Source organism: Sciurus carolinensis, chromosome 13 (genome assembly GCF_902686445.1).
Source record: "Sciurus carolinensis chromosome 13, mSciCar1.2, whole genome shotgun sequence".
NCBI classification, from domain to species: Eukaryota; Metazoa; Chordata; class Mammalia; order Rodentia; family Sciuridae; genus Sciurus; species Sciurus carolinensis.
In genome coordinates, this window is record NC_062225.1 from 76,023,291 (window position 1) to 76,042,292 (window position 19,002).

A 19,002-nucleotide genomic window follows, 5' to 3' on the forward strand; every position below is an offset into this window, starting at 1 on the left:
CCATCCCCCCTCCTGATTTGCGTCTTCTTGATGACTGATGATGTTGAGCATCTTTTCCTGTGGTTACTGGCCATTTTAATTATTATATTTGCTTTTGTTATTACTATTATTCTATTCCAGTTTTGGGAATTGAACCCAGGGCTATACTACCACTGAGGTACATTCCTGGCCCTTTTGAAAAATTTTATTTTGAGACAAAGTCTTGCTAAGTTGTCCAGACTGCCCTTGAACTTGTGATCCTCTGCCTCAGTTTCCCAAGTAACTGGAACCACAGGCATGTGCCACCACCTGGGTGGTTATTGGCCATTTTGATGTCTTCCCTTGAGAAATGTTTGTTCATATTCTGTGCCCATTTTAAAATGGGGTTGCCTTTTTATTATTGAATGTAAGAGTTCTTTATATATTCTAGATATAAGTACCTCTTTGAATTTGTCATTTGATAAGGACATACATTTTTAAGATTGATGTAGTTCAGTTTATCTATTTTTTGTTTGTCACTATGCTTTTGATGTCATATCTAAGAATTCATTGCCAAATCCCAGGCTGTGAAGATTTACTCATATGGTTTCTTCTAAGAGTTTATAGTTTGGGTTCTTAGATTTTGGTGTTTGATGTATTTTGAGTTAATTTTTATGTGGGCAACTCTTTCTCTTTTAAGTACCTTTCTGGAAAATTATATAGACCACTCAGCTTTGTGTGTTGTTATTATTATTATTGTATATATTACATCTAAAAATGTTATAAATCTAGCAGAATATTATTAGAAATATTATGTTATAATTTTATGACTTTAAAAACTGAAAGAAAGAGGAACAAGTATATTTATAGATGTTTTACTATCTAACTTATTTAAAAAATTTTTTTTAGTTGTAGATGGACACACTACCTTTATTTTACTTATTTATTTTTATGTGATGCTAAGGATGGAACCCAGTGCCTCACATGTGCTAGTCAAGTGCTCCACCACTGAGCTGCAACCCCAATCCCTTAACTTACTTTGTGTGGTTGTTTTTTTTTATTTGAGTTTCCTTCTGGAGTCATTTCCTTAGACCAATACAATTTTGCTCCCACCAACCTCCTTATGTGCTGTTATTGACAAATTACTACATTTCTTTACATAATAGGCCCAACATATGCACACGTGTGTACACACACAGACACACAGATACTTGGGAGAATTTCCTGATGGGGAAAAAGAAGTAGAAGAGAGGATAAGTAAGAATCACCAAAAATGAGTATATGATTGTTGGTAGCAGGCTTTGGGAAGAGTTGGGAAGCATTAAAAACTGATGTAGAATGCACTAAAAGGATTTGTTGTAGAGAAGGAATGATAGGTCGGTTAAGGATTTTTAAGGAGAGTTGGAGAATCTGGGTTGCTGTTGACAGTAGTGGGCCCTGGAGTGGTATATACAGTGATTCCAGCTTTTGTGAGTGTGATCAGAGTTCTTTTTACTACATGAATTGGTACAGACTTGGAGTTTTTAATCATAATGGAAGAAAAAGGGTTCAGATTCAGTCAGGTTGGAAGAATAAGAGTGAAATAATAGGTCTTACAGTTGAGGCTGGACAGTACGAAAACTTAGCCATGAAAAGAAATAATAGATTGTGAGTAAATGGGTGCCCAGGGACAGCAGGTCTTGATGAAGTTGAAAGAGTTGGTATGTTAGATATTTACATTCAAAGAATAGGTTGTTACATTTTAAGACTGGGAAGAGCAGTTCTCTCAGTAACAAGATCTAAGGTAAGAGGATGCCACAAGATGTTTTTAGTGGAACAGAGCTATGGTGGCTAAAGGGCTGTGGGGGTGGTAAGTGGGATGTTAAGTAGGGTGGGGAGCATGGAAGGGATATTTGTAGGCATGGATAGGACTCACTGGAAGTTGTAAGTGGTGGAGGAAAAGGGATTTAGGATGACTAAGGTTTTCTGCAGAGTAGTGGTTGGTAAAACTATTCAGTTAAAAAAAAGTGGTCAAAAAATTTAATTAAGGTATGATGAACTCAGTTTGGACATGTTGAAGTGGCACAATATGGTAATGATTTAATTACAATATTTTCTATGTGATATGTATACATAATGGAATATTACTCAGCCATAAGGAAGAATGAAATTAAGTCATTTGCCACTAATTGGATGGATCTGGGTACTAGCACACTAGAGTGAAATAAGCCAATCCCCCAAACCAAAGGCCGAATGTTCTCTCTGATAGGTGGATACTAACACACAATAAGGTGGGTGGGGGAAGGAAGAATAGAAATTCATTGGATTAGACAAAGAGGGATGAAAGAAAGGGAGGGAGGATGGAAATAGAGACAGTAGAATGAATTGGACGTAACTTTACTATGTTCATGTATGAATACACAACCAATGTAACTCCACATCACGTACCACAAGAATGGGAAATTATACTCCATGTATGTATAATATGTCAAGATACACTCCATTGTCATGTATATCTAAAAAGAACAAGTAAAAAATAATTATAGTATTTTCTAGGTGTCTTAGAGGTATCATGATTTATATAATAATTTAATATTCATTAAGTATTATTTCTCCTTAATGATGATGTTAGCCTGATAAATTACCTAATTATTCCATAGCATTTATTATTTAAAGTCTTTCTTTTTTAATTCAAACATATTTTGTAAGAAATTCAGACAGGATAGAAGTATCCTTTTTTTTTTTTTTTCCCTTTTGGGTTACCAGGGATTGAACCTAGGTGTGCTCAACCACTGAACCATATCCACAGTCCTTTTATTTTTATTTTATTTTATTTTTTTTTTGAGGCAGGATCTCACTGAGTTTAGGGCCTAGCTAAGTTGCTAAAGCTGACTTTGAACTCAAGATCCTTCTTCAGCCTCCAAAGTTGCTGGGACAAAGGGGTCCACCACCAGGCCTGGCAGGATAAGAGTATCTTAAGTGGGAGGTGAAATCCTTTATCTTTCTGGAATTAAGTGTATAATTTTATTTAGTTTTTTTTTTTAAATGTCTGAAGTGTTTCTAATTATTTGGGAAAGGGAGAGTGAAAAATAAAGAGAAGCTTACTGTTCTGTTTCTAATGTTATTTATAACAAAGAGAGATTCTATTTAAATTTGAATACAAATTAAAATTTCTTATTTGACTACCTTCCTGAACTTCCTTATTTAGAGAATTGCAGGCTTCCTATTTGCTTCATTTTATTCTTTTTCTCTGTAGTTCTTAACCACCTTTATACCTTGTTAGATGTTGACTGTAGGATCTTAATAGATATTTGCTGAAAGAATGAATGAAATTTCTCCTGAACTAATTTTTGATATGATGCTTTCAATGCATTCTTAAAAGCTGTTTGTTATACTGTAATGGTTTAAAAAATCTTGCTCTCTTTTTACAGGAGAAAGAAGCATGCCATCCATAGTAGTGACACAACTTCTTCTGATGAAGAGCGCTTTGAAAGAAGGAAATCAAAGAGCATGGCGAGAGCAAGAAATAGGTTCGTAAATATTTTAGTGTTTTTCCTACAGTAGAAAAAAGAAGTTTTAAACAAAACAAAGTTTTTTTTCTATATCTATACTGGCATTTTAATAACATTGCTATTCAACAAATTTTAGATTTGAGTAATGTGCTGACTTGGTTCCTACTTTATAATTCTTAAAATGGAACTCTAACCTTGGGAAATGTTCCCTAAATTAATTATTCTGTAAGTACTTACCATCAAGTAATTTGGGAGAGGAGAGGAAGGAGAGCCAAGGAGAAGGGGCCAGACTTTGTGGCAGCTTCTGTCTATCCCTCTGCACTTCCCTTTTCATCCATATCCATTTAATTAAGCTTTTTTACACACTCCAAGAATAGGGCTCAGTGTAAGAGGCTTTCTTTTTTTTTGCGGTGCTGGGGATTGAACCCAGGGCCTTGTGCTTGCAAGGCAGGCACTCTACCAACTGAGCCACCACCTTCACCTAGAAGACCCACTTCCCAGGTTCCAGCTGTCATCTGGCTGAACTTACCAGGAAAAAAGGAGCAACCCTCAGGATTGGGTGTGAAGTGTCCCAATTCAAAGATTACCTAAGCCACCATGCTCACTACACGCTCCACTGCCATAAGCTCTCACCAGCCATGATTCCGTGTGGTTGCTAGGGCCCTAGGCTAGTTTCCTGCCTAGGATATTCCAGGTGTGCCCAGTGCTGGAGGAGCGGGATCGGAAGGAAACAGCGCTGGAGCGGGTGCTCAGCTTGGTGATCCCGGTGTCCTCAAGCACACCTCCACCCAACCAGGCCCACTGGAACTGGTGGGGGTAATTGCCCTCTGTCATGATGCCTGGTGCGGCCAAACGAGTACAGCGACACCTAGCGGTGTTGCAGCTTAGTGTGAGCTGTCAGGCTTCAGAGGAGTACCTTGTCCTGCCTGGTCCTGGAGGGATCCACGGATCACAGAGCTGTGCTCAGCCCAGTAAGACGCTTTCTGAGCAATTATCTGAAGAGGCTTTGGATTTTCTTGGTAAAAGTTTTTTTCCCTCCTATTTTTCGTTGTTATTGGTTGTCTCTGATGATCTTTTCCTAACTAGGGTAATTGACTGATTACATGGCTCACTAAAACTTCAATGATTTTTTTACCAAGATAGAGTCTGTATTTGCCTAGGAAATGACTAAAGTGTCAAATCATTTATTTTTAAAAAATTTGTGTTAGTTTTCTAGCTTATATGTATAATAAGGAAAATATTATATTTAGAAAATGGACATTTAGCAAAGCATTTTTGTAATTTGGCCTTATATGTACATTATAGAAATACCAAGATTTTAGTTAGCAGGTTTTAGAGTCAGGTTTGGATTGGTGTTGATTGTATGCTACAAAGGAATCCCTCTGTGGGCATAGTGGCACATGCCTGGGGCAGGAGGATTGCAAGTTTAAGGCCAACCTCAGCAACTTAGTGAGACCGACCTTGTCTCAAAAAAAAAAAAAGGATTGTGGATGTAGCTCAGTTGTATAACTTTCCTGCTTTCAATCCCCACTATGAAAAACAAAAAAAAAAAAAAAAAAAGAAAGATAAAAGAGTCTGTCATGGATGATGGAAAGAAGATGTAAGGGAAATCTTAGATTTTTTTTTTTTTTTTTTTCTGTTTGGTTTTTTCTTCAGATGGGATCTTGCCCAGGCTAACCTCAAACTCCTGGGTTCAAGGGATCCTTCTGTCTTGCCTTCTGATTAACTGGGACAGCAGGTGCATATCACTGTGTCTGGCTTAAGTTTAAATAAAATAATTTAAAGTCTATTTAATCTGAATTCTTTTTTTTTTTTTTTTTTTTTTTTTTTTTGGTACCTGGGATTGAACCCAGGGGTCTTAACAATTGAGCAACATCCCTAGCCATTTTTAGGTTTTATTTTGAGACAGGGTCTCATAAAGTTGCTTAGGGCTCTTTAAGTTGCTGAGGATGACTTTGAATTCATTATCCTCCTGCCTTAGCCTCCTAAGCTACTGGAATTACAGGTGTGTGCCACTGAACCTGGCTTACTTTGAATTATTCTGGTAATCTTGGGGATATATTTTTACAGTTAATTAGGATTCAGAAGTGTCTACTATCATCATGGTGCTTTTTTTTGAGGCCGTTTATGTCATATTTTGATATTCACCTGTAGTAGTCCTTTTTCTATTACTATATTACTATAATGAAATCTCTGAAACTGGATAATTTCTAAAGAGAAAGAATTTATTTAACTTATGGTTTTGGAGGCTAAAAGTACAAACATCACGGTGTTTACCTTGGTGATGGCTGCATTACATCATAGCAGATGATACCATGGTGGAAGCATGTGAGATAGGTAGTCAGAATCTGAGACAGGGTACCAATGAGGGTCTCACATGAACTATGTTAATCCCCTCTGAGGGTGTGTCTCCAGTGACCAAAGGACTATCTCCGGCTACCCTATCTCAAAGATCCTACCACCCAAATTACCACAGTAAGGACTAAACTCCCAACTCATGGACCCTGGGGGACAAACCACACTCAAACCATAGCATTACTCAAGGTTAAAAGAGAAAGTAGATTACTTTTACTTGGGGTAACATAATCAAAATTATGAAGTATAGGATTTTAGGTAGCTAGATATTTCTTTTAAGGCAGTTATATTGAAGATACAATTTAGTTCTAAAGATGTGATCTAGAATTGATTTTTTTTCTGAACAAAAGGAAAGGAATTTCTTGAGTCAAAAACTGATGGGCATATCCTCAAAATTGGAGCATGAATCTAAGTATTATAATATTGACCTTATTTTGATATTAAATTGCCTAGTAAATATAGATTTATTTTATAGCTATATAATATGGAATATTCGTTACATTAAGACTTTTTCCTATATTGGGATAGTTTGGGCACTTTGGGCAAATAGAGTAATGTCTTGTTTACCTGTGAATAACTCTTATTTGTGGACAGTTGAAAACAGGAAAAGTAATTTAGAATATACAATTATTTGTTATTTTCTAGGTTATGAGAAGAGAGAAAGATGAAAATGCTTCAAAGATATCAACTTATTTTGGCATTAAAAATGTGAAACTTTAGAGCTGGGGCTCTAGCTCACTGGCAGAGTGCTTGCCTAGCATGTGTGAGGTGCTGGGTTCAATCCTTTGCACCACATAAAAAATGAACAAATAAAGGCATTCTGTCCCTCTACAACTACAGGAAAATCTTTTAAAAAATATGAAATTTTAATGCTGTTAACTTGGATTTTTATGAATTTCAGGTGTTTGCCTATGAACTTCAGAGCAGAAGACTTAGCTAGTGGTATTCTCCGAGAACGAGTGAAAGTGGGTGCGAGCTTGGCTGATGTTGATCCAATGAATATTGATAAATCAGTAAGTTCTGTAAATGTTTTTCTAGAAGTAACTTTTTGAAAAAAGTTTTCTTTTTTTCAAAGAAAGCGATGTATGATAAAACTAGAAACTTTAAAGATACAAAGACTATTAATGTTTCATATGTTGAGAAACCTGAGAACCCTGGTCATCTGTGATGCTTATTCAGGTGTGTGTTTTTTTCCCCCCATTTCAGTTACTGGAACATAACAGGTAGGAATGAGCCTGAGAGGGTTACGAGGGGCCACATAAACCATAAACAATGAAGCTACTTATAAACTGATTTTAGGTGGATCATTCTGGCTATGATGTTGTTAAGCAACAAACAAGGCTGATTTGGATGTCATTTGCAGGCTAGTAATCTGGAATAATGGTAGAAAGCAAGGTTAACAATGAAAAGAAGTAGAGTTGAGAGAATTAAAGATTGAATTAAAATATAACAGAATTTGGTCAATTAATTGCTGTTGGAAAATGACAGAAACAAGTTGAGGTTATTACCCAGGTTTCTAGCTTAAATGAATAAATAGAGAATGGGTAGATTGGATGGATAGTGGATGACTCCATTAGCTGAAGTAGGGTATGTAAGAGAAGTCACGAGAGAGATGGGAAGATGGTTTAGTTAGTTACAGAGGTGTCTGTGATATACCACAAGAAGTAACTTGCAGGCAATTGTTATTTGGTTTTGGCATTAAGAAAAAATTGATGGACTAATATACAGCAAGAAGATTATTTCCACTGTTAGTAGTGTCTTACTTGGGGAATACTTTGGACTAAGATTACTGTACAATCAAGAACTTTTATTTTTTTCTCGTTCCTTATGTATTTCTATATAACATGTTTAACTGATTTCCATATGAGAGATTTAAAAGAAATTATCAAATAGAATTGTACATATATTTGAAAATGTACTCCAATCTGAATTTATAGAGTAAAACGTTCATTTAACTATCGAGGACCTAAAGAAATTTCAGTGTATAAGTATTTCCAAAAGCTCTAGAAAATAATACATTTTCTCAGAGTATCTTACCTTATGATCTTCACTTATTTAGTTTATTAGCACCTTACTTTCTTGAATCTATTAACTTGAGATGTCTCTATCAATTAGAGTAACATATTTCCTCATATACAGGAAAATTTAGCTTCTTTTCGAATGTTTCTGTTATTTAACCTGTACTTTAATTTTCTATTTTACTTAAGGTTTTTCTCTTATAGTAATATGTTCATTGTAAAACAATTTTAAGTACCATAACAGAATAAAAAGGGGCAAAAAATCTACCATAATCCAACATTCAGAGGCAATTAACTGTTTTAAACTATATTAACTATTAGCTATTAACATTTTGATAAAATTTCCTTTAAGCATTTTTTTTCTATACACTTTTCCTTTACAAAGTATTTCAGCTATTTAAACTATCATGGTGAGAGGAATAATCTTTGTTACTTCTTATGATAGATTGGTGTTACTCTGTTTAATTGTTGTCCTATAGTAGAAAAACTTCTAACTAGAGAAATTAAATATTAAAGAATAAGATTTGTTAGACAGTTTTAGAGGGCCAGAAAACTAAGATTTTTCTCTCCGTTTTTAATCCGTTTGCCCCCAGAGGGACACTATTATACCTACTGAGAAGCATGAGATATATGATAGTTTGAAAGGTGTTTAAACTATTAAAATATAAACATAACATTTCCTACAGATACTCAGTGTTTAGGTTGGGCATTAATCTTGTTCCTGAGTTAGTAATGGTTGGTATTTGCCTGACCTGAAATGTAAACTTGAATTTTATTATTGATTTCATTTTTGTACTCATATTTGTATGTACTGATGTTCAAAATCTCCTGCTGAAGACTTGCATGTGTTTCTGAATCATAAAACAATTTTATAAATTTCAAAAATTCTCTAAGATTATTTTATTAAAATATTTCTTTTTTTCTCCAAGGTACGATTTGATAGCATAGGTGGATTGAGTCAGCATATTCATGCACTAAAGGAGATGGTAGTATTCCCACTTTTATATCCAGAAATTTTTGAAAAATTTAAAATTCAGCCTCCCAGGTATGTTAGATATTTTTTACTGTTACTACTGTTAATTTATCAAATTTTAAGTAATTAGTAAATGATTATTACTATAAATATTTCTCATGTATTTACTTGACATATTCTAGCAATGACAATTAGGAATGAAATTTTATTATTTTAGGGCTCAGAAGCTATGGAAATAAGTGTGCTCTTGAAATTTCCATTTTAGGAGTTAGGAGTCAGGCACAAGATAAGACTCTTTATGTAGTCGCTGAATAAACAACTGAGTTGCTCAAATGGATTTTCCTGAATTTGGCATCCTAAGAGCATTGAGTTTGGTGCTATATGATGTTTAGTCTTGGAAGTGCAATTTCATTTAAGTGTTTCTTTGACTTGATGATAGGTTAAGCTTGATAGTTTATTTTTTATTATCAGATTATGTCTGATCATGAGGTGTTTAGCTAAACTAATTCTGATAGTTAAACCATTAGAAAAGGCTATGAGAAATTATGTCAAAGGAGTTTAGGAATAATAAAGTAATTCTGAAGATATACATATAGACTGCTAGATTTAAACTGGTAAATGTTTACATAGAGGAAGTGCTTTTTATTCAGATTTCATTCTAACTTATTTTCCATGTTTTTAAGGATATGGAAAATTGTATTAATAGTTATCTTCTATTTGAGTGGATTAAAAATTGACCTTTAATTTTATAGTGGCTTTTCAACATCAAAATAACAATTTGTTTGTCTTTTATATGATTTAACTTAAATTTTAAAAATCATATTACTTTTTTCAAAGTTATTAAAGTAGTATAGCCTTTGGAGAAACTTAAACAAAACAGTTGTGAGCAAAAAAAATGTGCTCTCATATTTCCCACCTTCAACATAATGGTAACCCTGTTCCTTAGAGATGAAAAATTTGGTATATTTTTTATAGGTTTCTTTTATGCATATTTTAAATTTATATTTTACCTATATATGCAGTGTACATATTAAATACAAATGAGATTATTAATTGATACTCATGTGTAACTTTCTGATTTTCACTCGACAACATATTCCAGACCTCTTCCCATATCAATAATGTTATTCTTTTTGACACCTTGGTAATTTTTTAATTTATAGATGGAACATCTCATTTAACTTTCCCTTTTTTATTAAATAGCATTTATTTTTCAAATTTTTTACTATTAGAAAACCTTGCTTTATTGAATACTTATTTAAATCTATCTTCATTCCCCAATTTTTTTTCTTTAAAGAGACAGGTTCTGGTTGTGTTGCCCAGGCTGGCATCAAACTCCTGGGCTCAAAAGAACCTCTTACTCCCAACTTCCCCAATATCAGGGACTATAGGCCCATGCCACTTTGAATATTTTTGTATAATATATTCTAAGATGTGAAATTACTGGATCATAGGGAAACACAATTAAAATTTTACTTTTTTCTTGCCAAGTTGCCCTGTATTTTCTTACCTACCAAAGATTGGTGCTTTGAAGACTCAGCAAAGTGAAACTTGTTTGCATACTGGAAAAAGCTTTGTCAATGCTTAATAATTATAATCTAAAATTGCACAGGGAAGAAATGTCCTTTTAAATTCTTTGTCAGTGACGAAAAGATTAATTTACTCTTTTTTTCTTAAAAAAACTCTTTGTTCCTCTAGGGGCTGTCTGTTTTATGGCCCTCCTGGCACAGGTAAAACCTTGGTCGCCAGAGCATTAGCTAATGAATGCAGTCAAGGAGACAAAAAGGTGGCTTTTTTTATGCGAAAAGGAGCAGATTGTTTGAGCAAGTGGGTTGGTGAGTCTGAAAGGCAACTTAGGCTTCTTTTTGATCAGGTAAGAGAAATCAGCTAAATGGAAAATATCTTTTTTTATAACATTAGTACAGTTTGCCTGCAATTACAATTTATGAGGAGGCATATTTTCCAATCATTATTTGAAATTTAGGGTCAATAATCTGAAATTGTATGCCTTATATTATTATTATATTATATTATTCCCTCATTATCTGTGGGGGGATTGGATTGGTTCCAGAATCCCGAAGGACATCAGAATTTGCAGATATTCAACTTAGTATTTATGTATAGTCTTTATGTATCTTCCTATATATGCCTTTTTTTTTGGTACTGGGGATTGAACCTAGGGGTACTTTACCACTGAGCTACATCCCTACTCCTTTTTATGCTTTAATTTGAGACAGGGTCTTACCAAGTTGCTGCAAGTGACCTCAAACTTGTGATCCTCCTGCCTCAGCCTTGCAAGTCACTAGGATTATAGACATGGGCCACAGTGCCTAGCTATCCTCCTGTACATCTTAAATCATCATTAGGTTATGTATTATTTAGGGAATAATGACAAGAAAAGAATGTACATGTTCAGTACAGATGCAGGTTTTTTCTTATACATTTCGATCTGAAGTTGAATCCATGATTGTAGAACCCATGGATATGGAAGGCTCATTGTATTACATATCAATTTTACTAATACTTTTGAATATTTATGATGATTTATAAAACATTTATTGAAGTGACCACCAAGCACATCATACTATATTAGGTACTTTTGAGAACCTAGGATATAGTATGATAATAGATTATAATCCAATTGAGGAAATAATACAGGCATAAAATGTTGGATATTTGTGAAAAAAAGTTTCAAAAAATAGTATGTTATTTATTTTCATAGTTGTATGTCGATTTTGTTACTATATAACAAAATACCTGAGGTTATTAACTTATAAAGAGAATAGGTTTATTTTGGCCTACAGTTTTAGAGGCTTCAGTCCATGGTTGATTGACCCCTTCTTTTGGGCCCTCTGGGAGGGCGGTAAGCACATCATGGTGAGAGTATTTGTTAGAGCAAAGCTGCTTACCTTATCATCCAGAAAGCAAAAAGCTAAAGAGGAAGAGGACAGGGTCCTATAGTCAGCCCTCTTCAAGGACATGCCCTCAGTACTTGAGTATCTCTTACTAGGTTCCACCTCGTACAGCTTCTGTCACTTCTTAAATTAAGCACCACCTTGGGGGCCAAGCTTTTAAGACATGGACCTTTGGGAGACACTTATCCAAAGCACACCCAATTTCAAACATATTGATTAATGAATTCAGTAATAAATGAATTATTTTAAAAGGCAGAGTGAGGTGAATGAATATTGTGTAGGCTATCTCCACTTTTTACATATAGCAGTAACTTTAAAAATGTTATTTCCTAACATTTTTGACTGCAGCCCAACTACTTTGGGACACTGGGAGGATCACTTGAGTCCTGGAGTTCATGACCAAAGCTGGTGAGAGCAGGTTTCACCAGGTTAAGACCCTTTTTCCCGCCAACCCCGCCAAGAATAGCTATTTTTCTATACCTTATGGAAATTGGTCTTGATACAAATTTACTTGTGATTAAGTTAGTGAAGGAAGCTGATCATATTTGGCAGTTCAGTTTATACTGATTATGTCTAAGCAAATAAATATGAAGTACAAAATGCTTTCAAGTATTTGTTCATCACCCATTACTGAGTTGATGTGTGTAAAAGTCCTTGGTTATTTGTAAAGCATTTTAAATATTTAAGAATTATTATTATTATCAAAATTTTTTATGTTCTAGGTAGCAGATTTAGAAGGAGGATAGGTAAGATTCTTACCTTCAGGTGTCTAGTGGGAAGTCAAACATATGCAATCTGAATACTCCAAGTAAATTTAGTAAGAATTGAAAAATATAAATGTAAAATTACATAGCCAGGTGTGGGGCACAAGCCTGTAATCTTAGCTACTTGGGAGGCTAAGGCAGGAGTAGTGCAAGTTTGAGGCCAGCCCGGGTAACTTAGGGAGACCCCATCTCAAAACATAAAATAAGGAAAGGGCTGGTGATATAGCTCTCAGTGGTAGAGCACTTCCTAGCATATCCTGGGCTCAATTCCCACTATAGCTCAAAAAAAAAAAAAGGAAGAAGAGAGAAGAGTAGAGAATTGGTTTAGGAATGCAGGCATATTATCTAATGAACTCACTTGAAAAAAATTTTTTTAATATTTTGTTTCAGTTGTAGGTAGACATAATACCTTTATTTTATTTTTATGTGGTGCTGAGGATCAAACCCAGGGCCTCACACATGCTAGGCAAGCACTCTTACCACTAAACCACAACCCCAAACTGTTACTTAAAATTTTTTGACCTTTTTCCTTTTTCGTCAGTTGAAGCTGGGCATAGAAGTATAACTTGTTTTCATTCAAAACTGTGGCCCTAAATCTTGTAGCTTTTTAAATCTAGATTTACTTTATTTCTGATTCATAGTTTTATTGGTAAGTAGGGCTAGACGAAATGTTTGCTTTTGGTTAAAAAAAATGCTGATAGTTTCGAATTTTTCAAATGATAGGAAAATATGTGGAAGCTAATTAAGATATATTGTTATATTTAAAAAAAGATGTTAGGGTTAGGGGTTGTAGATCAGTGGTAGAGCTCTTTCTTAGCATGCATGGGGACCTTGGTTCACCCCCAGCACTACCAACAATCAAACAATAAAAATTGCTATTACACGGTAAAAGGAATGTGTATAGTGTACTGTTTTTTTATGTTATAAGAACACATTTTCATTTGAATGTTTAAATAGGTATGGAAGGATAAACAAACTGAAAATAGTAGTTGCTTACTAGGATGTTACCTTGTGGTTGACTTGGGTGGCAAAGAGATTTCTTTTTTACTACCTAACTCTTTTATAGAACCTACTGCATGTTGTACCATTTGCTTATATTACTTTTAAGAAAATTCAACAATTAAATTTAAAACTGAAAATAATAAAATAAACAATATTTTTTTCTTTTTACTAGGCATATTTGATGAGACCTTCTATAATATTTTTTGATGAAATAGATGGATTAGCTCCAGTTCGCTCTAGTAGACAAGATCAGATTCACAGGTATTTTTTCCTAATTTGACTAGGTTGGCTTCTTTTTACTCATTGATGTAGTATTTAAGATAGCTTTATTAGCTTTTCACTAAGTACTGTGAGGCTTACAGAGAATTTTAAAATGTATTCCTTTTTTTTTTTTGTAGTTGAAGATGGACAGCATACCTTTATTTTATTTGTTTATTTTTATGTTGTGCTAAGGATTGAACCCAGTGCCTCACATGTGCTAGGCAAGTGCTGTGCCACTGAGCTACAGCCCTGGCCCCTCTTTTTTTAAGGAACACTTCTTTCACTTAGCACAGGTGTCAGCAAACCACACTCTATGGGTCATATTCATCCCTCTGCCTGTTTTTGTAAATGTTGTTATATTGGAACACAGCCATGTTCCTTCCTTGAGCATTGTCTGTGGTTGCTTTTGTGCTATAAGAGCAAAGTTATAGGCTGGGGGTATAGCTCGGTTGGTAGAGTGTTTTGCCTTGCAAGCACAAGGCCCTGGGTTCAAATCCCCAGCACCACAAAAAAAAAAAAAAAAAAAAAAAAAAAAAAAAAAAGCAAAGCAAACTTATGGGTAGTTGTGACACAGACTGTATGGCTTAAGAAACTTAAAACTTTTACTCTCTGATCCTTCATAGAAAAAGTTGCCTAATTCTAAATTTGCATAATGTTTTGAAATTTATCCATGCCATGTACACTAATATTTTGTCCCTTTAATTTCTCAGTAATATTCTTTGGTGTATATATGCATGTGTACCTCTACCATCTGATGGAGATTTGGATTATTTTTATTTTTGATTATGCTACCATGAATATTTGTATATATGTTTTTGTGTGCACTCATCTTTTCCTTTCTGTAGGGTAAATACCCAAGAGGAATGGTTGTATCCTATGGTAAACATGTTTAATTTATAAGATAGCTGTCTATTGTTTTTAAAAAATGGTTGTACTATTATATGTTCCTGTAATGTGTAAGAATTCCAGTTGCTTCTCATGCTTGGCAACAGTTGTTATTATTGCTTTCTAACTTGAGCTGTTCTAATGGAGGCATCTAGGAGTGGATCCAGTTACATTTTTCTGATGACTAATAATATTAAGGATTTTTGTTTGTGCTTATTGCCTATGTTCTATATTTTCTTTTGTGAAATCTTGTTGAAATCCCCTGTCCTTTAAAAATTACACTGAGTGTTTTCTGGTGATACATTTTTCTTTATATATTCTCTATGAAAACTGTTTGATCTATTTTGGAAATTTTCCTATTAATATGGGTTGCAGAGCTGGCTGTGGTAGTGCATGCCTGTAATCCCAGCAACTCTGGAGGCTGAGGTGGGAGGATTGTAAGTTCAAAACCAGCCTCAGCAACTGGGTGAGGTGCTAAGCAACTCAATGAGACCCCGTTTCTAAAATATAAAATAGGACTGGGGATGTGGCTCAGTGGTTGAGTGCCCTTGAGTTCAATTCCCAGAACACCCCCTCCCCCAAAAAATATGTCTTGCAGTTCTGTTTGTTTAGCTATCACTTTTGGATAGCAAAGATTTAAATTTAAAATTTTATAATGCCATTATGTACATTTTAAAATATGTCTCATATCTTTTGGAAAAATTGCCTAAACCAATATGCCAACAATTTTCTTCTAAAATATTAATGTTTTTAGCTCTTACATTTAAGTACATGATTCATTTTAAATGAATGCTTGTATGTTAGTATGAGGTAACAGTTTGAGTTAATTTTTATAGATGGTATAGTTGTGAATTGAAAATTTGTTTTTTCATACAGATACCCATTTATTCAAGGATGGTTTATTGTAAAGGTTACTTTGTCTAGTAAATTACTTGGCATCTTTGTCAATAATTGTCCAGATGAGTTGTGTCTCTTCCTAGATTTGTTAGTTGATTTTGTTGCTTTATAGGTCTATCTGTACATCCCTGTCTTGATTACTGTAGCATTATGTCAGGTCTTTCAACCTTCTTCTTTTTCAAAATGGTTTTATTGGTTCATTGCCTTTCTATATGCATATTTATTTATTTATTCATTCATTATTTGTAATTTTTGTACTGGGAACTGAACCCTGTGACACTCTGTGAGTACATCATTTAGACAGGGTCTCAGTGAGTTGCAGAGGCTGGCCTCAAACTTCAGTCCTCCTGCCTCAGTCTCTGCAGTGACTAAAATTACAGGTGTGGGCCACTGTATCCAGCTGTATATACATTTTATTTATTTATATTCACATATATTTATTTATTTTACTGAGGATTGAACCCAGGGGTGCTCAACCACTGAGCTACACCTCCAGCCCTTTTATTTTTTATTTTGGTACAGGGTCTTGCTAAGTTAAAAAAAAAAAAAAAAAAAAAAATATATATATATATATATATATATATATATATATACACATATATATATATATATATATTTAGGTTGTAGGTGGACACAGTACCTTTATTTTATTTTTTTATGTGGCTGAGGATTGAACCCCGGGCCTCACGGATGCTAGGCAAGTACTGTACCACTGAGCCACAACCCCAGCCCCTTGCTAAGTTTTTGAGGGCCTCACTAAGTTGCTGAGACTGGCTTTGAATTTGTGATCCTCCTGCCTCAGCCTCCCAAGCTGTTGTACTATAGACATGTGCCACCACACCTAGTTGTATATACATTTTCAAAACCTGTTTGTTAGTTTCTTCAAAAAAGTCTATTGGTGTTTATCTTCAAAAAAGTCTATTGGTGATCTGTGTATCTCTTTAGGAATAATTGCCATTTTAACCATATTAGTCTTATAATCCATGAAGATGGTATAGCTCTCCATTTATTTAAATAGTCTTAGGTTTCCTTTTGCTGTGTTTTAGTTTTTAGTGTATCGTATGTATCATATATATGTTTTATTAAATTTATTCCTAAATATCCTGTTGTTTATTTAATATTAATTTAAAAAAATTTTATAGGGCCGGGCATATAGCTCAGTTGGTAGAGTGCTTGCCTACCAAGCACGAGGCCCTGGGTTCAGTCCCCAGCACCACAAAAAAAAAAAAAAAAAAAAAAAAATTATTATTATGTAATTGTTTACCGCTGGTATTCTAACATTGAAATTGACTTTCTAGACTTGGTATCTACAACCTTGCTAAATTCATTTATTAGTTCTGTTAGGTATTTTGTGGATCCCTTGGAGTTTTATACATACTTAATTATTATGTTGGTAAATAATACTTTTTCCCTTCCAATCTGTTTTCTGCAAATAATGATAATTTTTGCTCTTCCCTTCTAATTAATCCAATCATGTTTTATACACATTTGATCATGTTGTTTTCAAATGACAATTTTTCTTCATCCTTTCCAATCTCAGTCTTTTTTTTTCTTTTTCTTATTCTATCTAGAATCTATAGTTAAAAAAAGAAAAAGTGGTGATAATTGAAATCATTGCTTTGTTTCCTGTTTTGGGTAGAAGACATTGAGATTCTTTATCATTGTATGTGACCTTAACTGTAGATTTTTCAGGGGTGTCCTTTAGCAGATTAATGAATTGCGACTACATTCCTTCTTTGATGTCAGAGTTTATTTTACTTATGCTATCATTTCAAACTTTGTAATGTACTTTTCTTATGTTTCTTTTGAATTGACTATATGAATTTTCTCCTTTATTAATAGAGTATTATTTTGTTTTAGTTTTAGATGTTAAATTTTGTGTTATGATAAACTACACTTATTCATTTATATTATCCTTTTTATTTTTCAGTATTTTATGTTTTGTTTGTTTTCCAGAGCTGGGATTGAGTCCATGGCCTTTCATATGCTAAATATGCAGTCTACTATTGAGCTATGTCCCCAGCTCCTATTTACCCCTTTTAAAAAATGTTAGCTGGGCTTGGTGGTGCATACCTATAATCCCAGTGACTCGGGAGTCTGAGGTAGGAGTATTATGAGTTCAGAGTCAACCTCAACAACCTATGAAGGCCCTAAGCAACTTAGAGAGACCTTGTCTCAAAATAAAAAATAAAAAAGGGTTGGGGAATGTGACTTAGTGATTAAACACCTATGGGTTCAATCCCTCTTAACTGCCTTTCCCCACCCCCCCAAAAAAAATTTCAGACTGGAGCTGTAGCTCAGTGGTAGAGTGCTTGCCTTGCATACCTCAGGTTTGGTCCTAGTACTGCAATAAAGAAATACACAAATAGAGAGAAAATTGTGTCCAATACAATGTTTTTTAAAAAATGGTTGTTAGATTCAACTTTCTAATGTTTAAAAAAGTATTTTTGCTGTGTGTGATGGTACATGCTTGTAATCCCATCAACTTAGGAGGCTGATGCAGGAGAATTGCTAGAAAATAAAAAGGGCATGGATGTAGCTTAATAGTAAAGCACCCCTGTATTCAATCCGTAGTACAGGATCTGTGTTTGTGATACATCAATGACCCAACCGTGGTGTATGTATAGTTACTTTTTTTAATATCTGCATTTGGTTTTAGAATAAGGTAATTTTGATCTATATTAGATACGATATATTTCTCCTCTGTTTTCTGCAAGTGTTGATGTGAATTTAGTGTTATTCCTTTCTTAAAGGTGTTTGGGAGAATTCACCACTGAAAGTTTTTTTTTTTTTTTTTGTGGGAATGTTTTTAATAGCAAGTTAAATCTCTTGGACTTAGGATGTGGCTTAGTGGTAGAATACTTGCTGAGCATGCATGAGGCCTTGGGTTCAATCCCCAGCATGGACAAAAACATAAAATAAAGCAAGTTAAATTTCTTCAGTTGATAAAGGGATGTTCAAATTTTCTGTTTATTCTTGGTCAGTATGTTTGTTTGGTAGTTTATTTTCCAAGGAATTTGTCCATTTCTCCTATGTCATGAAATTTGCCTTAATTTCTTTATAACAATCCCTTATTATCTCCAACCACTAATCTTTTTATTGTCTCTGTAATTTTGCCTTTTCAGAAACAAGTATAGTTAGATCAAACAGATAGCCTTTTCAGATTGGCTTCTTTTATATAGCAAAATGCATTTAAAGTCTCTTTGTATCTTTTCTTTCTCTTTGCTTCGGATTTAACTCTTTTTTCCAGATGGAAGCTTAGAAATTGATTGAAAAGTTTTTTTTTTCTCTAACATAGACATAGAAAGTTATAAATTCCTCTTTAAGCATTGCTTTTGCTGCTTCCTACAGTTTTGGACATACATTATATTCATTATCATTTAATTTGAAATAATTTTTAATTTCTCTTGTCCTTTGTTCTTTGGCCCTCTGATTATTCAGGAGTATGTTTAATTTACAAATATAGTCATACTCCCATAATGT

General features: G+C 34.1%; 1 protein-coding gene across 1 annotated transcript in view; it reads left to right on the forward strand.

Moving 5' to 3' along the window:
* The window catches only part of Atad2b (ATPase family AAA domain containing 2B), a 160,867-nt gene that overhangs the window by 61,342 nt on the left and 80,523 nt on the right, over nucleotides 1–19,002 (forward strand). Inside the window, 5 exon segments of the mRNA XM_047522251.1 lie at nucleotides 3,369–3,467; nucleotides 6,706–6,817; nucleotides 8,752–8,867; nucleotides 10,494–10,668; nucleotides 13,649–13,737. Of these exon segments, the coding sequence (XP_047378207.1) occupies nucleotides 3,369–3,467; nucleotides 6,706–6,817; nucleotides 8,752–8,867; nucleotides 10,494–10,668; nucleotides 13,649–13,737 (591 nt within the window).